The sequence below is a fragment of the Humulus lupulus genome, chromosome X (assembly GCF_963169125.1).
Source record: "Humulus lupulus chromosome X, drHumLupu1.1, whole genome shotgun sequence".
In the NCBI taxonomy this organism is placed as follows: Eukaryota; Viridiplantae; Streptophyta; class Magnoliopsida; order Rosales; family Cannabaceae; genus Humulus; species Humulus lupulus.
This window is the reverse complement of record NC_084802.1, coordinates 210591438-210619331: the sequence shown is the minus strand read 5'-3', so window position 1 is coordinate 210619331 and position 27894 is coordinate 210591438. Positions and strand designations below refer to the sequence as shown.

At 38.2% G+C, this 27894-nt stretch overlaps 2 protein-coding genes and 1 long non-coding RNA gene across 3 annotated transcripts; all 3 read left to right on the top strand.

Annotated features, from left to right (window-relative positions):
• The first annotated feature begins 2571 nt into the window (after nt 1–2571).
• On the top strand, nt 2572–3469 carry LOC133805035 (uncharacterized). Its single transcript, XR_009878769.1, has 3 exons — nt 2572–2847; nt 2934–3068; nt 3357–3469. It is a non-coding gene; the product is annotated as an uncharacterized LOC133805035 (long non-coding RNA).
• A 1475-nt stretch (nt 3470–4944) lies between these two features.
• On the top strand, nt 4945–6702 carry LOC133804614 (DNA polymerase epsilon catalytic subunit B-like). Its single transcript, XM_062242760.1, has 5 exons — nt 4945–5172; nt 5292–5468; nt 5677–5790; nt 6034–6129; nt 6221–6702. The coding sequence occupies exons 1-4, from the start codon at nt 5059–5061 to the stop codon at nt 6112–6114; spliced, it is 486 nt and encodes a 161-aa protein (XP_062098744.1). The 5' UTR covers nt 4945–5058; the 3' UTR covers nt 6115–6129; nt 6221–6702.
• A 12745-nt stretch (nt 6703–19447) lies between these two features.
• LOC133803910 (probable nucleoredoxin 2) lies at nt 19448–24597 on the top strand. Its single transcript, XM_062242052.1, has 3 exons — nt 19448–19900; nt 22417–22911; nt 23591–24597. Exons 1-3 carry the CDS (start codon nt 19760–19762, stop codon nt 24257–24259), a joined length of 1305 nt encoding a protein of 434 aa, XP_062098036.1. The 5' UTR covers nt 19448–19759; the 3' UTR covers nt 24260–24597.
• The last annotated feature ends 3297 nt before the right edge of the window (nt 24598–27894 follow it).

Below are 27894 nucleotides of genomic sequence, written 5' to 3'. Positions count from 1 at the left end.
TCGAGTTTCTGGTGGGAATACTGAACATGGGTTTTGGTAAAAAAAATTCAAAAATAACTGTTGTCCCAGATTTTGGTCAACTGACACGGAGTCAAAATATGCTTGATGTGAATGAATGCGTTGAAAAGAACCGAATGACAAAAAGTAATAAGAACACGATATTTTATAGTGGTTCGGCCCCAGGATCTGGTAATGACTTACGTCCACTTAGATTGTTATTGATGTAAGAATCAAAGGAGTGATCAAAGAACTAGGATTCAATGAGTTTCACCACCCTCTGAAGAACAATACAATATTTTAGATAGGATTACACTAGTATCAAGTAATCCGAAAGCCAAAAAGTCCCTTCCTTGAGCTATCTTTCTCTATTTATAGGCTCAAGGGGGATTATACAAGATTGTTACAGATATTCTCTCCTGAATAATCGGATACTCAGGAGATTGTGTGAGTTAAATTCGGGATTTACAAAGATCTTTATAGTAATATTACATTGCATGCGGAACCATCGACCAGACTGGTCGTAGGTGATACTGGGCCGCCTCCTGCTTATAATGTACCTTCTGGTCGATACACTAGCAGAGCTCTTCCAGGTGTCAGCCACGTGTCCAGGGATTACTTGCCACGTCGTCAATGCCAATTTTTTGGATAACATTTGCCCCCCAAGTTTATTTATTACGAGCAATAAATAATCTTTTGAGCGACCAACCCTTCGGTAACCCCACCATACGTGTCAGAACCCTTCGTGTGTTCTTGAAAAAAACAACCTACTCCTGTCTAATCATGACTTTTCGGTTCCCCGGTAATAATTCGACGGCTATTCCGCTTCCTCATACTTCGAAAAAGGGAAACTGATGATTACACATTTTTAATGCCACAGACAAACTTATATAACATCTCCAAACTTCTCTTTTTCTTTTTACGCACGCCATTGCCTTCTCAAGAAACCCTAAAAACCAGAGCTTTAATCTTCTCCGGAGACCGTTCTTCTGCATTTTCAAGACTCAGTCCGAGAGTTCCTTGATTTTCGAAGACTCTTTTCCAATCTCCACGACCATCTTTTTGGTAAGTTTTTGAATCCTTATGCTTCAAATTTTCATAATGCATGCTTCTGTATGTCGACTGTTTGAGTTCATCTGCTTCTGGTTTGAGATGCTTGTGAGTAGAATGGCTTGTAGGCGAAAAAAGGTTACGAATTAGTTTAATAGTCGGGATCATACTTTTAGGACGTAAAATCGAAGTAAAAATTCGATCTTTAGGCTAGTTGGAAAATAGGTTTTTCCCGCCCTAAGGGGAGTTGAAAAAGCTTTTTTGGAAAACATTTTACTTTCACCCTTTGATCCGTTTCTCAAACTGTTCGTGTAGAAAGATTTAGCCTTTTGTTAGAATGTTGTTGTATAAAAGCTTGATTTTTATACACGACCAGCGCTATTCTAAAAAGCCTTTAAAAATTCTCTATCCTCACCTCCCCATTCTTCTGTTTGCAGACTTTGATGCCAGATTTGTGGGGAGGTGAATGGCCCATCGACGACGATCTTCTCGCCCAGGTGCTCGAAGGCGAAGAACAACCAGCCGACCGAATTCACGAGATTCCCTTCTCACGATCTTCTTCCAAACCTCGTCCTTCTCCTCCTCAAATGGCTCGTTCCAAATCTTTAGGCAAGAAAAGACCTGAATCCGACGATAGTCCAAACCTTCCTGCCCAGCCTGATTCACAGGCTGGGGTTCCTTCGACCAGTGGCCAAAACAATCCTGCTCCTGACCCTAACATCCAAACTAGAGCCTGCCCTCGCCATCAGAATCTGCCTGATGTCGAGTGGTATATCTCCCCGACCAGCCTTGTAACTCCCAGGATGCTTGCCAATTATTTTAGGAAGTATCCTCTCACAGGGGTCACTCTCAAAATTCCTGCCGTAGACCAAAGGGCTAACCTCCCTGGAGGTGTATACAATGCTTGGTCTCGGTACCACACACACTACAAGAAATCTGATCTTTACCTACCAATATTTTACCTACCAATATATATTGGTAGGGAAAGTAATGTTTTGCCTACCAATATTTATTGGTAGATAATATTAGTAGGTAAATGCTAGTCCATTATATTATATTTCGGAACATAGCTTTACCTACCAATAATATCAGTAGGTAATGATCTTTACCTACGTATATTATGGAGGGAATTTTTTTAACCATTCCCGCTCAATTTTCCCCCCGTTTTTTATTTTCGTTATATTATTTTATTATTATAAATACTTATTTGGAAGCTTATGTGGAGTAAATAATTTGATTTTTTCAATTAAATAATAGTGATATGTTTGTCTGCATGATCAAAATATATCATATGTGGACTATATATGTCATGTCATTGTCTGACATGGCAATATTATTATAATTTTCTATTGACATTTTTACAATTTATATGATGATGTGTTATTATCCTATCAAACAAAAATTAATTTTTTTAAAACATAAACTTAATACTGAAAACCTAAATCTATTACTTAAAAATTAAAATTAAAGATAATTTATACCCTAAAACTTTAACCTAATCTTATAATCTCTCTCTAGTTCTATCAGCCGTACCCCCCTCCTACCCTCTCCATCGTTGTCTTCTCTCAGCCCCCCTTCTTCTCTCTCGTCTTTGGCCTTGCGTCCCCCGGATCCACTCAACTCTCCCCTTCTTCTCTCTTGGCAACGGTGGTCTTCCTTCCGACGGCGCCGACAACAGAGTGGTGGTGGTGCGCGGCATTGTTGGTGGTGCAACGGGGCTTGCCAACCCTCAACAACAATTGAGAGACTGGCAGAGGCGTCTCTGCCAAGAATTCCGCAACATGGAACGCTAGATTAGAGGTTTCATTTCTTTGTTAGATTACTGTGTGTGTTTTTTAAATATATTCTGCCACTACTAATTTTGCAAAGGATATTTCATCTTGCAGCTAGAGCTTCTTAAATTGTGGTTCTCCCATATGCGGGAGGTGAAGCCTGGTATATATGTTACGTATAATGGTGATTTTTTTGACTGGCCTTTCCTGGAAAAAAGAGCAGCCCATCATGGATTCAAACTTAGTGATGTATGTAACTTCTGAGCTTTTACTTAAAAACCACATCTTGAGTTTGGAGTTTTAAATTGTTCTATATTTAGTCAATTCGAGTTATAATGTTATTTATCCTTTTGGTGTGGACAGTTAATATTCTACATATTCATCTTACTTTATGAAATCCTGCTCATATTTATGAACACAAAAATACTCCGGATGGTACTAGAGTTAGCAGCTGCTTTATATTTGCTTATGGATTGGTTTCTAGTTTCCAGCATATCTATGTTTAAATATTCTTGTTTTGTTTGGTATTTTTATCAGGAGGTTGGATTTCAATGTGACTATAATCAAGGAGAATGTCGTGCTAAATTTGCTTGCCATCTTGATTGCTTTGCTTGGGTCAAGCGTGATAGTTATCTCCCTCAGGGAAGCCAGGGCCTTGAGGTTTTAGATTTAATCAAACTTGCTTATTTGCTTATCGTTCTACTATTTCTATTTTATAAGACATTAAACAGTATCTTCCATATGGTTATGTGTTTTATGTTTTGTTCTCTTGTGGTTGCGTCTGCATCTTTTGCTTTTCAGCTGTGTTTGTTTGGTGTGGAATATGTTTCTTATAATCACCCCTTTTGGGTGTAGTTTTATTTTCTATGATATACAGTATATTAGCCTATTTTATCAATGAAAAAGAAAAAGAAAAGAAAATTAACGTATTCTTTGGTATTATATTGGCAAGGAAACTACTGGGTGTAAACATGTATGAGAGTTTCTTTAAGCCTATTATTTAATCTAGTATAGATCCAGATGGTAGTCATATAATTGCTTCGAGTAATTAAACATTAATAGTACTGTACTTGGTTTTGTTTGTTATCCACAAATATGGATAGTTTGCCAATGCTTGTTTCTTTTTTTCTTTTTTTAAATTAATCTACTTGTCTGGAAAACTGATTTTCTCTCAAATAACTGTTAGTTTACAATTGACAAAGTTTAAAAAGTTTTTGGAGTTTTGTGTCTCCTCTTTTGAAACCTACTCTGTGCTGGGAAAAAAATATATTGGTCAACAGCCTATACTTAATGAACTTGTTGTTTCCTGATAAAGAAAAAAGATCGACATTGTTCTTTCCCTTCTATTTTAAAATTCAGCTACTATTAGTGTTCTCACTACTAGAAAGTTTATAGTTATTGGTATTGTTTCAGGCTGTAACAAAGGCAAAGTTGGGATATGATCCCCTGGAAGTGAATCCTGAGGATATGGTTCGTTACGCAATGGAAAAGCCACCGGTAAGAGTTTAGTTTTTTTTTTTCAGTTCCATTACACAATCTTTAGTGATTGTTGGTTTTTTTTTATCATTATCATTTGCTTTCAATCCATGTGTCTTGAATAGGAGATTTTAGTCTGCATTCTTTTAGTGCCTTTTCTTACAAATATTCTCTCATTCAATAAGTGATGAATTTGCTTACCTAGATTTTGAGCCTTTGGTATTTATTTTGGAAAGAAATCTCTCCACATCCCATTAAAGTGCAAGTTTCTGCGAGATTAGTTGCTGAAGAAAAGGTTTTAAACACTTAGTGGTGTGTTGCAAAGGATGGGGCCTAGTTTTTGTAACCTTCTTGGTTTATGAAAGCTGGAAGTGGAGAAGAAAAGAGATCAAAGCACTTCTGTTTTTGTTTTCATTCAAACTTTTTAAACAAAATAAAACTAGGGCCAAATATAGATAGTCTCAGCAGAAAATAAATCAGTCTTACAAACTAGGAACAAAATTAGAGAAAAAATTTGAATTCAAAAAACTAAGTCTGAGATATACTATCTAAACCTACAGATAAATTTGACAGCCTTAGAATCCTAAGGCTGCTCTCTCTGGAATCTCTCAGGTCATATCATATTATTTGTGTTTCCTTTTTGTTAGAATTCAATTTGTTTTTGTACATTATATGAGAAACATTTCTAATGTCTATGAAACTTGTTACAGATGATGGCCTCATATTCTGTTTCTGATGCTCTGTTTCAACTTATTACTTGTATATGACCTATGTTCATCCGTTCATTTTCTCTCTTGCGACTATTATCCCGATGTCACCAGATGAGGTCCTGCGCAAGGGTAGTGGGACCCTCTGTGAAATGCTTCTAATGGTCCAGGTGTGTTTTTCCACTCATGCTCAACACTAGGTCTTTGTGCTTCCTTGTGTGGTGCATTCTTTCATATGTTTTTACTTCAAAGCATGTACTCAATCAAGGCAACTTTGCTTTTATTCCAGGCATACAAGGCAAATGTTATTTGCCCTAACAAACACCAATCTGAATCAGAGAAGTTTCATAATAACCGTCTTCTTGAAAGCGAGACATATATAGGTGGTCATGTGGAATGCCTTGAAAGTGGAGTTTTTAGATCTGATCTTTTAACTAGTTTTAAGCTTGACCCATCTGGATATCAGGTATGTCATCTCGGTCACAATTAATTGTTCTGGTGTAGTAATTGGTCATTATTATTTCTAGAATTTTGATTATCATGGTTTGACGTGAATTGACAAGGACATAGTGAATGCTACCTTGGTCCAGTTTGTTTTTAATTGAGTGTTTCATCATCTATTTTTAATAGTATACGTAATTTGACACAAAAACATTGCAAACTTTGATTTCCAGCAACTGATTGACAACCTTGATCGTGATCTGCAATATGCTATAAGAGTTGAGGGTAAGATGGACTTGGATTTCGTATCTAATTATGATGAAGTGAGGAGTTCTATCTTTGAAAAGGTATTGCCTCTTTCATTTGCCTTGGATAATGTTCTGATTTGTTCCTGAGATCGTTAATTTTTTTGTTGGTAAGAGACATATTCTTTATTCATTGGAAACAGGTAATACAGAAAGAGTTTAAAGTTTTCTTATAAAGTAGACATGAAAACTCCTTTAATTCTTCATGTTTGCTTACTTATATATATAAAAAACGATTTTTTGCTTTAATTTTAAATGTATGTTTTATACTTTTTCTATTTTCAGGCTGAGCTTTTCGACAAGTTTCTCAATGGCTCAACCTTAGTGGAATGCTATTCAGCTGTTGCTTCTGTTGCCAACCGCTGACTTGATCTTCTTGATGTATGTCTTCCAATAGACTTTGCTTCTTATGCTATTCTGCTGTCTTCTGTGATCTTTGCAGATAATTTTTTCTTTATTCCTTTTCCCACAGAATCAAGGAAAGGATATTGCGGACAGTGAGTTGCTCGATTATATATCTGAATCAAGTACCATGAGTAAGTCTCTAGCAGACTACCAAAGTAATCATAGACATTCACAATAAGTTCAGTCAGAGAAAAGGAGGCTCTCATGCAATGATCCCAAAGTGAAGAATAGGAAGAATGTCAAGAAAAATGACATTATTGAGTTTTCAATGACCTAAAAATAATGTATAGATATTTTTTTTATGAAATGTGCTTCTTAATAAGCAATGAATATTGTATAATATATGTTTGTTTATTTTTTTATTAAAGTTAAATAATTTATTTGATTAATAATGTTAAATATTTTTCAAATTAATTACTTTCATTTATTATTTATATTAAATAAAATTTATATATAATTAAAATTACCTACATAGAAATATTATATTTACTCACAAATAAATAAGTGTAGGTAAAAATAAGTATACTACAACATGTCACGTGGACCAATCATTTAGTGCCACATAACCGATAAAAAGGGGATAAGTAACACTATCATTTGAATTTCTTGTAGCACGTGGATAAATTATTGTCTGACACGTGGAGCAACCACAAGATGCCAAGTGGCGGTTTTGATGTATGCCATGTAGGATGCCAAGTAGGATGCCACGTCATCAGACACATAAACTATGGAAACTATGTCAGCAGACATGTAGGATGCCACATCATCAAACACGTCATCTGGTGACTCATCAATTGATTTATAACTTAGTGGGGTCCACTAATTCTTTTACCTACCAGTATTAATAAGTGTAGGTAAAGACTCTTTCCCTACTAACCTTTACCTACCAATCTCTACCAATTCAATATTGGTAGGTAAACCATATTACCCACCATCAGACTAGTTTTACCTACACTTACAATTGGTAGGTAAAGACCCCATTTTCTTGTAGTGATAGAGGCGGGGGCTGTGCTCCCACTACATCCTTTTTATCAGGCGGTGGCTAATTATTTCGATGTCGCCCCCTTCCAGATTACCCCAAATGGATATAGAATGCTGGCCGCACTCTATATCCTGTACAAACTTAAAAATGGCCGGAACCTACCCCCCATGAGATCAATTATCTTTTTGATCTCAAGTCCAACCCTCAACAGTATGGGACGGGCTTCTTCCATCTTTGTCACCAGGAGACAAACCGGACGTTCCTGAGTGCCACCACGCACATATCCAACGTGGGGCAGTACAGCAAGGAATACTTCCTTACTCTGGACATAACCAGCAACAACTTGGCCTTCGCGCGAGGAGGTAAGTGCTGCTTTTACTGGTCGGTATTTTTTATCAGCGAATTTCCCTTCATTTTTCTTAAAGTGCGTTTTGTCTTTCAGGCCCATGGTTACGTCCGACCCCAACACCAGAAATGGTGTTGAGGTCCAATGCACTGGCCAGGATGACGGACGCAGAAAAAAGCGTCAAGTCCTTGGTCACTGATGATAATCTTAGGCTAGCTGGCCTCTTGGCTCCTCGCCATGAAACAAGAGGACCCGTGGTAGCCGATGCTACTGCCGAGGGGGTTCCCGAGCAGCAACCTCCTGCATCTCCTCCACAAAGGAGGCCGACGGGGGTTACAATCAGGGAACCCACGGGTAATCCTTCTACAGAAGGGCCTTCTGCTCCCCAAGGCAAGGGGAAACAAAAGGCCAAAGAGCCGATTGTGGACTTGGGGGAATCCTCTGATGAAAATGGTACAGTAAATTTGCTTTTAAATAACTTGCCAATTCCCTGTCACTTATTTGACGGGGAAGGCAACTTTATATATACTCCAAATCTAGGGCCAGACTTCTTCGTGCCAGATAGTGAGTGTGTGACTAATAGAGTCAATAGTATAGCGACCAGTAGTTGTAGCTCGGGTATTAACTTTGTGACATTCTTTTCCGTTTGATAAAGAGTTTTCATCTGCCTTTATCTTATCATTTGCATGTGTTTACTTGTATGCAGATATGGCCACTCCCAACGTCTTCGACCTATACCAGGCTGAGGAGGAAGAGGAAGTTCCTCAGCTCCGGCGAAATTCGTCAAGGAGACACAACGGCGAAACAAGCCAGGGACCTGCCAAAAAGAGTCGAACAGAAGATCCTTCCAAGGACGTGCTAACCGGGCAAACTTCTGCTCATCCTTCGGCTCCTGCTGAGAAGGAGACTCCTCCTGCTCCGACAAACCCTCCGGCTGCGCCCACCAGGGAACAAAACAAGAGGGAAGAAACTCTTGGGGCCAAACTCTCGAGTCGCGCCTTACGAGCAGCCGAAGACCGCCTTGCACACATCATGAAGAACGAACGCGTCAAGGATACAATGGTTGAGGCAGAGAGAATGGGGGTCGACCAGATTTTGAACAGGACCCTAAATGAAATAGCCAGCGTAAGTGCTTCTTACCTCTTTGGCCTTAGTCTTTTATTCTTTGCAACAGGTTCTAACTTTATCTTTTGTCCTCAGGCTTTGCTGTCTGCAACTGCTGCTCGTACCCGCACCCAAGCCACCATCGAACAGGCTTGGGCAAAGGCTATCGAGAGGTACCAGGTGAAAGCAGTCGAGGAACTTTCGGCTGCAGAGGCCAGGCATGCAAAGGAGTTGGAGGCGATCGTTCAGCAGAGGGATGCCGCGGTGATAAAACTATCGGAGGCTGAAGCTTCGAAGGCAGCTATAAGGAAGCAGAGGGAGGAGTATCAGGAGTCCAGCCGAGTCCAATTTCGAGAATGCAAGAGACTGGGCGAGGAGCTCAAGTCCAAGAACGAGGCCATCGCCACTCTTGAGAGCCAAGTGGAGCAGTTGAAGCTTGACAACTCCAAGAATCTGGAAAGGTATAAGAACATGACGCTCCGGTGTTTTTACAACTTCTGGAAACACAATCAAGGCGCCAACTTCGGCTATCTTTCAGAAGATGTTAGGATTGCTGAGCTGGCTCGCTGCACTGCTCAACTGGCTGAAGAGGAGGCAAGAGCAAGGATCCCTGCTTCTCTAAGCATTGTTGGCGCAGAGGAAGAAGGAGTTGCCGAGGATGTGATCAACCAGAACGCTGATAAAGACCCTCCTACTCCCAATGCCTCTTGAGCTTTTTTATTGTTTTATCTTTCTTTTGATGACACGACCCACGGGTCGTGATGTAAAGACAATACCTTTTTTGAATTTGCTGCATGGGCAGCAAACTTTTCCTTTTATTTGAACAGTTACATCCAAGCAGTGGTGCTTGCGGCGTAAAAGATTGCATCATGATGCTATAACATTTTCATTTATTATAACATTTGTCCGTATGACCGAACTTAGCATAGTACTTTGGCTTGATTTAACAAAATATAAATTTTGAAAAATACTCTAAGTACCTTCGCATGCTTTCACTCCTTTTGTTCATGTGTTTACATACCTCATGGTACGCTTTGCTATCGATGTGCCTTATATGCCCCTCAAGTGATCGAGGAGCTTTAGGTCCTTGGTCACTTACCTTGACCATGACCTGTTCGAACATTTCTGCTCGGGTGAAAAAGTAATACTTGTAATACAGCAAAACAACACACGTAATGAGCAAATACTTGTAAATATAAATTCACAAAGGTTGGCAAGAATGACTGGCTGCGCACAGTCCCTTATAATCTCGTATTAAAAATGGACTAAACATGTCTTTACGAGTGATTCTAAAATAGAATCTTACATATACGAGCGATTAGCCATACAACGTGGCTAATTCTCTTTGCAAAACTTGTAAAAAATAAAATTTAATACAAGCCAGTCCTTTAAAAAGGACTGTTCACTGATAATACTTGCGCAGGTATTCTCCATTCCAATAACGTGGAACGAGATCTCCGTTTAAGCGTGCAAGTTTGTAGGTGCCCGGATGAAGGACTTCTTCAATCTGGTAAGGTCCTTCCCAATTAGGTCCGAGTACTCCAGCAGTGGGGTTGCGGGTATTTAAGAAAAGTCGTCGTAGCACCAAGTCACCGACGTTGAATTTTCTTTCTTTAACTTTGGAGTTAAAGTACCGGGCAACTTTTTGCTGGTACGCAGCAACTCGGAGTTGGGCCTTCTCCCGTAACTCGTCAATTGAGTCTAGGGATTCCATCATTAGTTGGCTGTTCTGGTCCTGGTCGTATGTTATACGTCGATGTGAGGGGGGATCTAACTCGACAGGTAACATAGCCTCATATCCGTAAGCTAGGGAAAATGGGGTATGTCCTGTCGCTGTTCGGTGAGATGTTATATATGACCAGAGGACTTCAGGTAGCTGCTTCGGCCATGCTCCATTAGCATCTTCAAGCCTCTTCTTCAGGGTATCTTTAAGAGTTTTATTCACGGCTTCGACTTGCCCATTTGCCTGGGGATGCGCAACTGAAGAAAAGCTTTTAATAACTCCATGCCTTTCGCAGAAGTCGGTGAGTAAGTCACTGTCAAATTGGGTTCCGTTGTCTGAAACTATATTTCGGGGCAAACCATAGCGACAAACAATGTTCTTGATGACAAAGTCAAGAACTTTCTTGGTCGTTATGGTGGCGAATGGTTCAGCTTCGGCCCATTTAGTGAAGTAATCAACTGCCACGACTGCGTATTTTACTCCGCCTTTTCCCATTGGCAGAGATCCAATTAAATATATGCCCCAAACAGCAAAAGGCCATGGACTCTGCATTTGTTTCAACTCGTTTGGAGCTGCTCATGGAATTTTGGAGAACCTTTGACACTTATCGCATCTTCGTACAAACTCCATCGAATCCTCGTTCATGGTTGGCCAAAAGTAGCCTTGCCTCAGAATCTTTTTTGCCAAACTCTGCCCCCCAGCGTGATCCCTGCAGAAGCCTTCATGCACCTCTTTCATGAGTTCCTTAGCTTTTTTTGGTGGAACACATTTGAGTAGTGGCATTGAATATCCTCTTCGGTACATAACACCATCGACCAGTATGTATCTAGCAGCTTGCCTCTGTAGAGTTCGGGCTTTGTTTCTATCTGCCGGTACCACACCGTTCGTCAGATATTCCAAGTAAGGTGCCATCCATGTATCCTCCATTCGAATCTCCATATTGGTCTCAATCGCTTGTATGCTTGGTTTACTCAGTCTTTCCACTGGCACAATGTTCAAGTGTCAGCATCTTTTGCACTCGCAAGTTTGGCTAAGGCGTCTGCGTTTGAATTCTGATCCCGCGGTATTTGCTGGAGGGTGTACTCTGTGAACTGGGCTAGCATGTCCTTTGTTTTATTCAAGTAGGCCACCATTTTTAAACCTCGGGCTTGATATTCCCCTAGAACTTGATTCACGACCAGCTGTGAGTCACTGTAAATATCAAGCGTCTTTATGCTCATATCTTTTTCCATTCTCAATCCAGCGAGGAGCGCTTCGTATTCGGCTTCATTATTTGACGCGGTGAAGTCGAACCTGATGGCCCAGTGAAATCGATGCCCTTCGGGCGTTATCAATATCACTCCCGCTCCTGCGTGGGATTCGTTGGATGACCCATCCGTGAATAACTTCCACGAGGGAGCTTTCTCTTGAGGCTCAGGCGCATTCGATGATTCGCACTGCTCGCACTCTGGGAGTTCTGTGAACTCCGCGATAAGATCGGCCAAGACTTGTCCCTTTACTGCTGCTCGCGGTGAATAAGTTATATCAAACTGCCCTAGTTCGACTACCCATTTTAATAATCGCCCAGCCACCTCTGGTTTTTGGAGGACTTGCCGCAGGGGCTGGTCAGTTAAAACCATGATAGGATGGGCTTGGAAGTAAGGGCGCAGCTTCCTAGAGGCCAGGATTAAGCAATATGCTAACCTCTCGATTGGTGGATATCTCAGTTCCACTCCGATCAACCTTTTGCTTACATAGTAGACCACTTTCTGTACGCCTTCTTCTTCTCGTATTAGCACCGCGCTCGAACCAACTTCTGTAATCGCCAGGTAAATAAACAAAGTTTCTCCTTCTATTGGCTTTGATAAGATGGGAGGTTCTTCCATATGAGCTTTTAAGGCCTGGAATGCTTGCTAGCAGTCTCCTGTCCATTCAAACTTCTTATTTCCCCTAAGTAGATTGAAAAAAGGGACGCACTTGTCTATTGATTTCGAAATAAATCTACTTAGGGCTGCGATTCTCCCGGTTAAACTTTGTACATCTTTGATCCTTTCTGGCGACTTCATGTCGATCAGGGCTTTTATCTTGTCGGGGTTGGCCTCGATTCCTCTTGAATTTACAATGAACCCCAAGAACTTCCCTGATCCAACTCTAAAGGAACATTTCAGGGGATTTAACTTCATTTAGTATTTGTTCAATACATCAAAGCATTCTTGTAAATCCTTTACATGTCCTTCTGCCATTTTAGACTTTATCAGCATGTCGTCCACGTATACCTCCATGTTTACTCCGATCAGCTCCTTAAACATGTGGTTGACTAGCCGTTGGTAAGTCGCACCTGCGTTTTTCAGTCCGAAGGGCATTACTTTGTAACAGTATAAGCCCGTATCGGTCCGAAAGCTGGTGTGATCCTCATCAGGGGGATGCATGCTAATCTGGTTGTAGCCCGAATATGCATCCATGAACGAGAGGATCTTGTGCCCTGCAGTTGCATCGACCAGCTGGTCGATTCTTGGGAGTGGGAAGCAGTCCTTTGGGCAGGCTTTATTGAGGTCTGTAAAATCCACGCAGGTTCGCCATTTGCCGTTAGGCTTGGCGACCAGCATTGGATTAGAGACCCACGATGGATAAAATGCCACCCTGATGAACCCATTCTCATTTAATTTTTCAACTTCTTCCTTTAAGGCTCGCGATCTATCCTTATCGAGCAGCCTTCTCTTTTGTTGCACGGGTGGAAAAGTCTTGTCTATATTCAGGACATGGATGATAACTGCAGGATCTATCCCAACCATGTCTTTGTGCGACCAGGCAAAAACCTCCTGGTTCTTCCGCAAAAATTCCGCCAGTGCGTGCTTCGTGGTGGGCTCTAGGTTTTTCCCGACCTTTACAACTCTGGTCGGGTCTTTTTCGTCGAGTTGGACCTCTTCCAGGTCCTCGACGGGTCCAACGTTTTCTTCAAAATCCCCAAAGCGAGGATCTAAGTCTCTATCCTCACTTTGGGCAACACCCTATTTGGTGACTTCATCACTGGATTGGGCTTGTGTATCAACTGCCATCTGCAACCTATCTGAGGTAGGGCTTTTTGGCGTTCCACTTTTGGCTTTTGTGATTGAGGCGTTGTAGCACTCCCTGGCTTCCCTCTGGTTTCCCAACACGCATCCTACTCCTGCGTCCGTTGGGAACTTCATGGCCAAGTGCCACATAGAGATGACGGCCCGTAGATCAACCAGTATAGGCCTTTCAATGACGACATTGTACGCCGAAGGACAATCGACTACTAAAAAAGTAGCGAGTAATGTCCTGGTAGCAGACGCTGTACCTGTCGTCACCGGGAGTCTGATCAACCCGGCGGGGGTGAGTCCTTCTCCAGAGAAGCCGTATATCGTTTGGTTGCAGGGCTCCAGGTCCTTAACGGACAACTTCATACGTTCCTGCGAAGACTTATACAGGATATTCACCGAACTTCCTGTATCGACTAGCACTCTCTTTACCATCATGTTAGCCATCTGGATATCCACGACCAGCAGATCGGTATGTGGGAATCGGACGTGTTGGGCATCGCCATCAGAGAAGGTTATTTCGCCCTCTTCTGATCGAGCCTTTTTTGGCGTGCGGTCCTCCACAGTCATCATCTCGGTGTCCTGGTCGTGGCGCATGGTCCGAGCATATCGTTCCCTGGCCTTTCCGCTATTTCCCGCAAGGTGCGGGCCTCCACAAATGGTCAATAATGTGCCAGTCTCGGGGGCAGGCTGTAAGGGCGGCGAGCGTTGGCGCGTGGGCGCTTGCTCGTTGCTACCCGGAGCTTCTTGTTGGGAATTTCCCGAGGCCCGTACGTATCTTCTCAAGTGTCCTTGCCTAATAAGGAACTCGATTTCGTCCTTCAGCTGGTTGCATTCGTTGGTGTCATGTCCGTAGTCGTTATGATAATGACAGAACTTGGTAGTGTCTCTCTTCGAAATATCCTTTCGAATGGGGCCAGGTTTCTTATATGGCACACTAGAACTTGTGGCCTGATAAACCTCTCCCCGAGACTCGACGAGGGCAGTGTAGTTAGTGAACCGAGGTTCATAACAGTTACCCTTCGCCCGCTTATTGTCGGAGGTGGAAGGCTCGTTATACGGCCGTTTTCCACCATTCTTGCCATTGCCGCTGCCGTTCCCGTTGCCTTTGCCGTTGCCGTTAGGTTTGGACCCATTGGTGCCTTTAGCGGGCTCGGCTGCTTTCTTATCCTTGCCGGAAGGCTTTCCATCATCGTCAATGGCGTCTTCGAGCTTGATGTAACGATCAGCCCGATCCAAGAATTCCTGGGTAGTTCTCACTCCTTCCTTTCGGAGGCTTTTCCAGAGGGGGGAGCGAAGCCTAACCCCTGCGGTTATAGCCATCACTTTGCCTTCGTCCCCCACCATTTTTGCTCCAGCTGCTGCTCGCATAAAGCGCTGGATGTAGTCCTTCACTGATTCTCCATCCTGTTGGCAAATTTCCACCAGCTGGTTTGCTTCGGTCGAATGCACACGACCTGCATAGAACTGTCCGTAGAATTCCCTTACGAACATTTCCCAGGAAACTATGCTTGCGGGAGGGAACTTAAAAAACCACTCCTGCGCGGCCTTAGAAAGTGTTGCAGGGAAGATCCTGCACCGAGCGTCTTCGGACACTTTCTGAATGTCCATTTGTATCTCAAATTTATTGACATGAGATACTGGGTCTCCGTACCCGTCAAAGTTTGGAAGCGTAGGCATTTTGAACTTGCTTGGAGTTTCTGCTTTAGCTATCCTCTGTACGAAAGGAGTGCCTTTCCTCCTATCGTGATCGATATAAGATGTCCTTCCCCCAACCAGCTATTGCACTGCTTGGTTGAGGGCATCTATCTGGGCCTGTACAGTGGCAGGAATCGCTGTAGCCTCTGTTGCTGGGGCGACGTTCTCGCCATGCCGCTCGCAATGATCGTTGAGTACGTCTCGCAAATCCTCGTCTCTTCTCCACTGCTCACTACCCCCGAGCCGGTTGAAGACATTATTTTGCCTAGGCTTCCCCCCAGCATCCCGTCTATTGGGTTGGTCATCTTGGGGTATCTGGCCGCCGCCTCTACCCCTTTCTTCATTCCTCCTACCAGAATTTCCTTTGCCTGAGTCAGCCTCATTATACCCATGGCCATCTCTGAACCTCGATTGGCTGTGGTGGGACCGACTGTTCCCTCGATTTCCATCCCTGGCTGAAACGTCCCGAACGTTAGAGGGTGGCCTGCGCTGGTCGTTATGTTCCCGGGCATTGTCATGCCGTGGGGGACCTCGGACCGCAGAGCCTAACTCTGAGTTCCTCCTGTTACCAGGAGGATACTGACCTCTGTTCGGTAGGTTTGGCTAATCGCCCCTACGGCGTCTAGGACTACAAGGCTGATGCTCAGCCCTATTCTGCCTCTGTTGCGGGGGATTGTCGCGACCAGCCTGGGATGAAGGTTGTGCCTCAGGGTCCAGCGGGACATCGTCATGGGGCACCTGAGGCTGCTCGGGCCTTTGCGGACTCAAGGGCTGGATTGGTGGGCTAGGATTAGGACCCCTCTGGGGTGGCCCATTGACAGGTTGGTCAGGTTGCGAGACAGGTGCGGCCTGATTCCTAGCCAGTTGCAAGGCTGCCTCGAGGGCTGCCATGGCTTCGCTCTGGCGGCGGTCCACCTCCGCCTGCCTTTCGCTTAACTCCGCGCGCTGCCGTTCAATCTCCTGCTGCTGCCGTGCCATAACCTCGGCAGCTGTCTCTTGACTGGCTTTCAGATTAGCCAGCGTTTCTTGTAGCGCTCCCAGAGTACTCTTCAGCGTCGCATCATCCATTTCTTCCTCCTCAAAATCTAAATGTGGCTCATCCTCAGCCACACTTGCGGGAGGAGGAGGAGGTGGCGGGTTTGACGGTGCAGCGGTGGCCGCCTATCCAGTTTTCCTTGCAGTTTTCGCCATTGATTTTCTCAACAATGATAAATCAAGCTCTCAATGAAAGCACAAGAATGTTGACCCAGATTTTGGTCAACTGACACGAAGTCAGAATATGCTTGATGTGAATGAATGCGTTGAAAAGAACCGAATGACAAAAAGTAATAAGAACACGATATTTTATAGTGGTCCGGCCCCAGGATCTGGTAATGACCTACGTCCACTTAGATTGTTATTGATGTAAGAATCAAAGGAGTGATCAAAGAACTAGGATTCAATGAGTTTCACCACCCTCTGAAGAACAATACAATATTTCAGATAGGATTACACTAGTATCAAGTAATCCGAAAGCCAAAAAGTCCCTTACTTGAGCTATCTTTCTCTATTTATAGGCTCAAGGGGGATTATACAAGATTGTTACAGATATTCTCTCCTGAATAATCGGATACTCAGGAGATTGTGTGAGTTAAATTCGGGATTTACAAAGATCTTTATAGTAATATTACATTGCATGCGGAACCATCGACCAGACTGGTCGTAGGTGATACTGGGCCGCCTCCTGCTTATAATGTACCTTCTGGTCGATACACTAGCAGAGCTCTTCCAGGTGTCAGCCACGTGTCCAGGGATTACTTGCCACGTCATCAATGCCAATTTTTTGGATAACAATAACAATTTTTGACACTTTTTTATTTATTTATTTTTTACTTTTCACATGTTTTTTTTAACTTTGTTGTTAGTTTGGTTCAATTGATTTTTTACAAATTGGGCATTGGTAAAATTTTTTTGTAAGGATAAGGGGTTAGGGTATTTTTGTATCAAATTTTAATTAAAATTAAATAAATATATATTTTTTATTTGTTTGGGTTCGGGTTATACCCGAACCCATGTTTGTCTATTTACCACCCGAACTCGACCCGAACATACTCGAATTCGAGTCGAATCAGACCCGAAATTAACGGGTTTGGCCAAAAAATAGATTTTGGGGTTGTAGGTCGGTAGGTTGTGCAGATTTTTGAGTTTTGTGGATCAAATGTTCACCCATAATTGAAGTATTTTTTTAGGTGTCCTAGCCCAGGAGTTTTCTTACCAGAGTCTTATCAAGAAAAGAGAAAATAGTTATATAAATATATATTTTCGGGTCTAACAAATGTTTTAAATATGTGTAGTAAGGTTGGAGTTAGATTATAATTCATATATACATTCTAAATTTTAAAATATTATTATTCAAAAAGATCGTAAATAATCCTTAATTACACAATACTAATTAATTTCGTATTTAAAGTTTTTGTTTTTGTTTTTATTTTCTTTTTTAAAAACATGTTTAGAATTAAATTAAAAGAAAAATGAAAATAATTGTCAAATCTAAAAAATATTAATATTAAAAAAAAAAGAATTTCAAAAAAGTATTGCAACTAGTTTTAAAACAAGAATAATAAACCCAATCGAAAACAATTTAAGTACGTAGGGTCTACTTGGTGAAGCGATCGAGTAGACTAGTGCCCCACTCCTAAAAAAAATCGGACTCAAGGGTGATTGAAACTTCGTCATATCATAAATTGATTTAGAAAAAGTTACACCTATAAGCCAAACCCAATGCATCAACAATCAATGTTATATTATTTCACAAATAATCAGTTAATATTTTGATTAAATGAATTATCTCACAAATAATAGGGTGTGATAAATATTGTTTTGACAAATATAATATATAGTGTAGAGTTACAATTTTTAAAAAACGATGATTATAAATTTTGTAACTCTCGTAAATATTCATCAATTGATATGTAAGTTACACATCTTGAATTTGATTTCTATTAGCTATAATATTTTATAGTTGCTGTGTTCATATTTCTAACTCCCAAGAGAGTTTGATGGAATTAGAAAATCAAATAATGGATGAGAACTCTATAAATAGAAATCAACTTGCTCATTTGGATGTAATGTGTGAATGTGAAAAAACACACTATATATATTATAACATTTGTGATTACATGCTCATCTTTAGACCACTATGATGAGTGTAGGAGAATGCTTGATAAATCCTTAGAAACATTTCTAGAGAACATTTCCAAAGTGTTCTTATGAATGATGAAATAACTTTTAGGACAAATGTTTTAAACATTATTTAAGCTTTGTGTTGCTCCTAAGATCTTCATATCATACCTTCTACTCTTACACTAATTTTCATATAAGTTATGTAACTCTTTTCACTTATGTAATATCATTAACTTGTTAATGTTATAGTATTTTGTGTCATTGTAATAATCTCCTTCGTTAATATATTCCCAACAATCCAAACTGTTGACATAAACTCAAAGTGACATTTACACATGACTCGAATAAAGAATAAAGAACAAGTCAAACTTCCGAACCATTACACACTATAAACTAATTGAAATTTTGTCTTCAATATAATCCAATATAATATCTAGCTTTAATTAGCATTAATTATCCGAGAGTGATCATCAAGATAGGAGATATCTATAAGTGGTATTATGTGATGGTCATCTCTTTAAAAGAATTATTATTAATAATTTTTTTAAGTAAATTACATTAATTAAGTTCCCTTCACTTAAGGTACATTGGATTAATTTTAATTGGGTAGTTACTCATTTGGTATTATATATAATTAATTAATTAAATTTGAATTTAAAACTCATATAATTGATAACAATTTGATCATATTGACAAAATTTTATCAATCAAATTTAGATTCTGAATACCAAATATGTATGATTGTACATAATACCATATAAATATTATTTAAAACATAACCTATTTTAATTTCATGTGTAGATGTGGTGTGGTGGTGTTGACACGCAGCCACAAAAGAAGACTTATGTGAGTTTAACATAGCCCAAGGAAAGGAGAAGAGTACTAGTAATGTCCCACAACCACAAATGTACACATTAAGTGTGTGTAGTTGAAACCGTTGGATCAAAAAAAAAAAAGTCCTTAGAGATATGCACCTCGTACGTAAACCCTAGGTTTTTTTTTTGTTTTGTTTTTTTTGTCTCTCACTCGCTTATTTTCCGGTAAAAAAGGAATAATAGAAAAAGACACAAATCAAGATTGGATGGACAGGTGTCCCCTTTGTTTGATTGCCTGTCACTCACAAGTCACAACCCATCTATTTCAAAATCGTTTATGACTACACCACCACCCCGGACCTTTGCCATTTCTCTATTCTCCTCTTCTCTTTCTCATCGCACACGTGTCGTGTCACGCTTCGTCTGCTTTGACTAGATCTCCTTCGGTCAAACGCCGTGCCAGGTGGAGCGTTCTTATTGGCCGTACGTTGATTCTTAACGTGGGGTGTCGGGCAGAGGATTTGTGTCCCCAAAAGAGTTGAATGCTACGTGTGGGGTGCTGATGTTATGGTCTATGAATAGAGGGTTAGTATTGGATGTGGTGATGTGGAAAGAATATGGTGTGGAGGAATATAAGCTTCGGGGGAAGAAAGAGAGAAGAGAAGTACTACTCCTACTCCTGCTCTATTCACTTCTAGAGAGAGAGAAAGAGGAGAGAGAGAGACGAGGAAGGAGACGATGATGGTGGTGGTGGCGAAGGATGACAGTCGAGCTCCATTAAACGGCGACTTATCAACTGAGAGCACTAATAACTCGAAGTTTTCATCTCTTTTGGCCTCAAAAGATCGTGATTTTCTTCTTTCTCCAAATGGGAATCAGGTTAATTAATAATTATTAGTATTTCTTATATATACTCTTTCTCTTTTATTATTATTATTATAAGCCTCATTATATATCTCATCACATGGTTTTCGTTTATTTCTATTGTACGAATATAAATAGTTTAGTACGTACTATGAAAGATGTTTCTGTATTTTTTGATGGATAATTTTTCTGTTTTAATTACTATAGTTTAATTCTAGGGGAAAAAAACTTGGAAATTAGAAGGGTTAAAGTATGGATTTTTATTTTTTTTATTTACTATTCCCTTGAAATTAATATTTGGTGTAACATAATAAGCATATGGTCCACATCGATCTGGCCTAATTTTTTAGTTACCTTTCAAAAAATAAAAATAAAAAAATTAGCCAGTCTTAGCTTGCATACCTACCCAGTACCCACCCAATATATATTTATTTTCTATTTAAACATTTTATAGAGCCATGGAAGAAGTTGGGCAGGATTATATATATAAAAATATATTTATTATATATGGCAGAAAAAATTAAAAAAAATAAAAAATAGTAACTGACAAAAGGTTCATAAAACTTAAAACATATTGAGAGCAACAACAAAGAAGTGATAATAATTTTTTCTATTTTTTTTCAATTTAAGTGATAAAATAGACAATTTCATTTAATCAATCAAAAGACATCTACTATTTTTTAAAATAGTGACACATGTGTAATATTTTAATGTATAATTTGAGTGAACAATAATATTACCTTCTGATATATATATAGATATATATATGCATGGTATTGGTAATTGGTGCATTTTATGGATGTTAGCTTCTCAGATCTATATACATGTCATTTTTTTTCCTTGTAATTTGCTGTGATTAGTGATCAGTTTTATTGCAACTATAAAGAGTAACAAAGCTACTTTTTTAAGTTTTTTTTTTCTTTCCTTTCATAATGGAAAGAGATCTTCACTTGAGAAAATATAAATATAGTTTAATTAATACGATTTTAGAACACATACTTAGACAAGTTACAGAAAGATAGAGACTGTTTTTGGTTTCGAAATTTAAATATATAGTATGATATATACATTGCATGCAAACTATTATAATGAGTCACTTCATTCATCTTAGAGATTCCGATCATATAATTGCATATGCTTGTATATATATATTTCGATATTTAAATCGATGCTGAGTATTATCATAAACATATACATTGTACAACATTGTTTTATATATGTTGTACTTAGATATTATGTAAACTCACTTGGGTGGTAGTTGTGAGAGGGAGGAGAGGAGCCTAGGGGGACACATGCCAAAATGGTTGTCGTAATCAATATGGGGCATATAGGTTAATGTGGTTGTGGTTGTTGTGGGCATAGACAACCAAGCCGAAGGGACATGTGTCACTCAAATGTACGTCAGTTTTAGGCTCCCACCACATTGGTAAACATGTGTCAAACACGTGGCTGGTATACACCTGTAAGATACAATTCTGGTAACACATCGTTATCCTTCTTCTTTTTCTGAATCTTCTACTACTAAGTATTTCAAATACCTTTTGTGGGATTTTATCTAAACCATTCCTAACTCTCTTGTTTTCTTTTTCCACGGCTGTATTGTATCACTCCCACCGTCCACTCACCCATATATTTTTTCTTTTGCTTTCCAACGTATCTATCTTTCTTTTCCCTTTTGGATACCACGTACTTATACTTTTTATGATTAGATAGATATAATTCTAAATTTTTGTATATTAACGTGTATGTATATTGCAGCTATTTAGAATATTTTACAAATTTTTGAATAAATTATAATACCGAAAATAAGATTTAAATAAATTGTTGCACACGTGCTCATATTTATTTGGTGTAGACTCGTGAAAAAGTCAACTTTTTAAACCTTCGAAAACAAATCATGGAGGTATTTTGGCTGAACGATATTGTTAAAAAAAGTAGATCCGTGCTAACCGCTCCATATATATTGTGACACAAAAGTGGTCTGCACGCTTATCAAGTGGTCCTTCATTGTGTGTTCGTGTGTTAGATTCGAAAAAATCCGACATTACCTTATTTCCTTTATCGATATTCATTGCGAGGTACTAGTTGTATAAGCACTTCGATACTTATGTCTGTTGATAGATGTAATCATAATTTTGTGCCTTCTATAAAATCAAGAGTAGAGTTAGTTAGTTGACCAATTAATTCACCTATTGGTATGCATAATTAAGTAAAGTTAGAACCAAGAAGTGAATATGTACTAACTTAATTACCCCCAAATTCTTACCCTTATGATCTACCTTGTATAACAGATCCGATCTTAACTAAGAATCTGCTTATGCTAACAGATCTGATCATTAGTTTGGTACTGCAGAATCAATTATGACTTTTGCTTGAAGCTCGATTCTACTACCAATTAATCAAGTCATGCTCAATTGACCATATGCGTTACGTTTGACTTTTTAATGCCAAATTTAAACTTATTATTATGTTTGAATAAAAGTTGTAGTTATTCTCACTGGATACGATTCTTCTGTGAGTTTTATTTTCAGGTGAAAGTTTCAGCTCTTGATGGGAAGATTATAGGGCTCTACTTCTCGGCCAATTGGTACCCGCCATGCAGGAATTTCGACAAAGTCTTGGTTGAAATCTACGAGCAGCTGAAGCAAAATGGGTCCAATTTCGAAATTGTTTATGTGTCATCAGACGAAGACACTGTGGCCTTTAATGGCTATCGTGCATGTATGCCATGGTTGACCATTCCATTCTCTGATCTTGAGACCAAGAAAGCCTTAAATCGAAAGTATGGCGTTGAAGGTATTCCTTACTTAGTTATTTTACATCCTGATGATAACGAGGACGAGGCCACGTTGTGTGATGGTGTTGAGCTTGTCTATCGTTACGGGGTCGAAGCCTTTCCTTTTACTAGAGAAAGGTTGGAGCAATTGCAAAATGAAGAGAGGGAGAGGCATGAGAAACAGAACTTAATGGATTTACTAACAAACCACGATAGAGACTATCTTTTGGGTCACCCCATTCCTAAACAGGTAACCTCTTTATTTGCTTTTGAAATTACCAAATTAATTAAGATGTACTTTTTGGACGAAGTATATATGTTTATAAAATATTGCTATAGGGCACCCTAACAACGCTTAATGCGACATAAGATGATTGATTAAATTTAACATAAAACATGTGAGATCTGATATTAATTTAACTAATCATTCTATTATATACGCACCACACAATATATTTGTGGGGATGAATTTTTGTACCGATCTCATGTCTTTATTAGTTGTAGTAGTACTTGGGAAAACTTTATTGTTGTAATTGCTCTTTCCTTTCTCCTTCCTTTTATGACTTGGTTGTAAATTCCAATATATGCTCAAGCTGATATTTGATGTTGTATGGTGGACCAAGTAAGTGATAAATGGCGTTGTTATTCTTATGTCAGAATATAAGATTTTCTTGTGTGACTCATTATTGTTTAAAAAATTAATGACTCAACAACAAAAGTGATCAATCCCTCAATTAGTTAAGTAAGGTATCAGATAGAACTCCTTAGTAAGCTACCATATATCTTATATAGCAGAGATACACCATAGATCTTAGCATAAAGAAATTCTCTTATATTTTAGTAATAAGATGGCTGAGAACATGTGTATATGACTCCAATTTATTTTTTGTTTGTTGGGAACTTGAAATTCTCTTATATGTTATGTGCAGGTGCCGGTTGCTTCATTAGTAGGTAAAACAATTGGGCTCTTCTTCTCGGCCCAGTGGTGCATTCCCGGTGTTAACTTCACTCCAAAGTTAAAGTCCATACGTGACAAGATTAAGCGAATGCTAGTGGAAAAACAAGGCAATAGTATTATTATTAAGAATAATGATATGCATGGTGGTGAGGACTTTGAGATAATATTTGTTTCAAGTGACCATGACCAAACATCTTTCGATTCCTACTTCGAAACCATGCCGTGGTTGGCATTGCCTTTTGGAGACTCGAACATAAGGAACCTAGTGAAACATTTCGACGTGAAGGGCATTCCATGTTTGGTGATTCTAGGCCCTGATGGTAAAACCATTACCATTAACGGCAGGAATCTGATTAACTTGTACCAAGAAAACGCCTATCCTTTCACAGAGGCTAGGAAGGAGATATTGGAGAAACAAATGGGAGAAGAAGCCATGAAACTACCTCGATCGGTTTACCATTCCGGTCACCGCCACGAGCTCAATTTAGTGTCCGAGGGCAATGGTGGAGGACCCTTTATCTGTTGCCAATGCGACGAGCAAGGCTCAGCTTGGGTTTACCTTTGTTTGGAGTGTGGTTATGAGGTACACCCCAAGTGCGTGAGGACTGCCACAGCTGATGGTTCCGTTAATCTAGTTTAATCAATGTACTATTTATTATTATTGTATATTGTGAACGCTATTATTAAGGGTGATCAGTGATGTCTTAATTACTCACTTATCCTAAAACTTGGGATAGTAATACTGCGGTTGTTTAAGGTTTGTACCGTCACATATCATATCAATGGCGGTAAGAAGTACTAAGTAGTTATTCGACGGAGGTAATCTAATGATCAATGGTAGAATCTCCACTTTTTCAGATAATTATTGTGTGTCTCTGACCTCTCCCTATTATTCACCCCTGTTTTTTGTTGTGGAATTGAGACCCTGTTCTGATTAAGTTCTTAAATCTTATGCAATTGAATTATATATTTTGCATATATGATTTTTCTTTTAATTATTTTATAATGTAGTATTAATCTTTTTTATTAGTTCTTTTAATTCAGAGTATGTATTTTTTTAGAATCACTTTTTATAGGTTTGGGTTAAGTAACTAGTTACTTGAGATTATACCTTTAATGTTTTCAAATTCGTTTTTTTTTTTAGATCTAGGTAAAATAATAACATTTATAACTAATTCCCTATATTTATATATATAATAATGTGGGTAACTAGTTGTATAGAATACAAAAAATATATATCTATCATAAGGTGATGGTAACTATAAAAGAAAAATCAAATTTGAAAAAAAAAAACAGATCTTAGCTCATCTGAAAAGCAATATCAAAATTTTTAAAAATCTATTGAATAAAAAGAAGAACATTGCATAAAAAATCAAAGAAGAAGAAACTATATTTATAGTAACATTGGTATAGTAACATAGATAGGTATAGTAACATAGGTAACAAGTAATCAAAATGTGATGGTAACCAGTTACCTAACTCAAATTTGAAGAAAAAAACCAAATAAAAAAAAAAGAATAAAGAAACATATCAAATCAGATCAAATGGATCTATTTCTATTGTCTCAAATAGTGTAAGGGGAATTTATTCAACGCCAAAAAGTTCGACAGACACAATTCAAATGGGTCAATAATCCAGGGGCGAAAAAAAATATTTGTCTTCATTTTTATACGAGTATAATTAATAAATGATTATTCACTATTTGATAAATTTGAGTTTTTATACTTCTTAGTACCCAATACTTTAAAAGAGAAATGCTAAAGAAGACTCTAGGGTGCCCAACACGCTATACTACTATTTGTGCAAGTGAATATTATGTCTCACATATTTCAATTAAATTTAATTGAAATATGTTGAAGGTAATATTAAATCATACCAATAACAATATGTTACATTTTAGGGTGCTGTTCACCTTAGGGTGTCTTATAAAAATGCTCAATTAAACAATATGCCAAGTTTAATAATTATCTCAAAATTAAGCTTCCTTATTCAATTAGGACACAAATTTTCACTTCTCTCTCTCACTCTTGGTTTCTCCTCTCCCTACCCATGACGGTAGACCACCACATCCCCCACCAACACCAACATTGTTTTGGCCATTAACACTACCTTCCCTCACCATCCACCACCATATCATTCAATTTTTTTAATGATTAAAATTCCAATCTAAAACTTAAACTTACGAAAATATTTACATAAGACACTAATTTATATGTGTTTTGAACACATCAGTGCATAAATTTTTTATTTTGATCACGATTTTCTTTTCTTCTTCCAAATATGAAAATCTAAAATTTATAGAATTTATAACAAAAACAATGGTTAACGATGGTTTGCGATGATCGCATGAAAATTTGGCCTCTAAAATAAAATTTTCATGGGACAATCATTAACCATCGATTTGGCCTTTAAAATCAAGTTTTCATTGTTAACCATTGTTATGCCTCATTTTGGCATTTAAATCAAGTTTTCATTGTTAATTAACCATTGTTAAGCATCATTTTGGCATTTAAATCAAGTTTTCATTGTTAACCATCGTTAAGCATCATTAAACATCGTTGCATAAAATTTGATAACATAACTTTTCACTTGATTGTCAGTTTAAGCTAATTTTTTTTATTTTTATTTTAGAGCTATACATTTAGAATGTGTAGAATTTTAAATTTGGAGTGTGTAGAACCTAAACTTTTGACCATTTAAGTCTCAATCTTCATTATATCTCAAAATTTGAGGTTCTATATAATCTAAATGTGTAGATCTAAAAGAAAATACCAAAACTAAAAAAATAATCTCATACTAACAACCGAGTGAAAAGTTATGCCTCACTAATTTTTTTTTTCAAATTTTATTCAACAATGGTTAACAATGGTCCCATAAAAGCTTGAATCTAGAGGCCAAACCTATACTTAACGATGAAAACTTGATTTTAGAAGCCAAAACGATACTTAACGATAGTCCTAACAAAATTTGATTTTATAAGCCAAATTTTAATAGGACCATCACAACAATTGTTAAATCGTTAACTATTGTTTTTACTTGAAATTCTGCAATTTTCAGATTTCAAAACTGAAAAAAAAAAATCATGATCAAAACTAAAAATTTATACACGGATGTGTTTGAAAACAATAAATTAGTGTCTTATGTAAACATTTCTATGGGTTTAAGTTTTGGATTATAATTTTAGTCATTGAAAAAAAATGATATGATAGATGACGGCAAGGGAAGGTGGCGTTAATAGCCAAAACGATATTGGTGTAGGTGGATGTGGTGCTCTGCAGTAGAGAGAGTAGAAACCAAGAGAGTGAGGAGAAATCAGGAGAGAGAGAGAGAGAGAGAGAGAGAGGGAGAAATCAGGAGAGAGAGAGAGAGAGAGAGAGATTGGGACATGAGCAACCAAGATAGAGAGAAGAGAAATTTTATGAGGGGGGTATTTTTGTCCCAAGTGATAAGGAAGCATAATTTTGAGGGAATTATTGCAGTTAGTATATTTCTAAATTATGGGATACTAGGACGTATAGAAGTTCAAATTTTGATCATTTATGGTCTCATTTGACTAAATTTTAATTTTTTCTTGTAACTAAAATCATAAGATAAGTAAAATATTTGACTTATTTTTTCGGTTTGGATAATATTATATAAAGATCATTTTTAAGAAAAGTTCTTTTCAAAGTATTTAATATCAATAAAAATAACATTTATTTATGAGTAAATTAAGAATTATAAAAATTATTCTAATTTAAAATTAGTTTCTCAAAAGTATTTTTGAGAAAAACTAGGACACCTCCAAAATGACATTTTTGATTGTAGAAGCTAAAAAAACTTATAAAAACTTAGCCAAGTATGTTCACTGTGTTGTGCTTAAAATCTAAATATAACACAACTAAACATTTAGTCATGTCCTATTTTATTCAAATTTATATTTATATCATTAATTAGACACGATCAGAATTGTTAAGGGATACTAATAGCACATTATTATCGATGAGAATTGTTAAGGAATACTAGTAACACACTACTATAGATGAAATTCAATATCAAGTCCTATATAATTAAATTTAATAATTATTATAAAATATTACTAATTAATTATGCAGTATCACTTATTACAGTACCGGATAAGTTAAGATGCCAAATAGGAATATGCTCATTGAGACATACCCTTGATGGGCCCAAGAGTTTGAACACGCATCCGAATAAAACCATACAAAACAGTCATAGGCAAAAAAAAAAAAAAAGGCTTAATAATACACTTCATTTCGTAAAGAGAAAATAGAA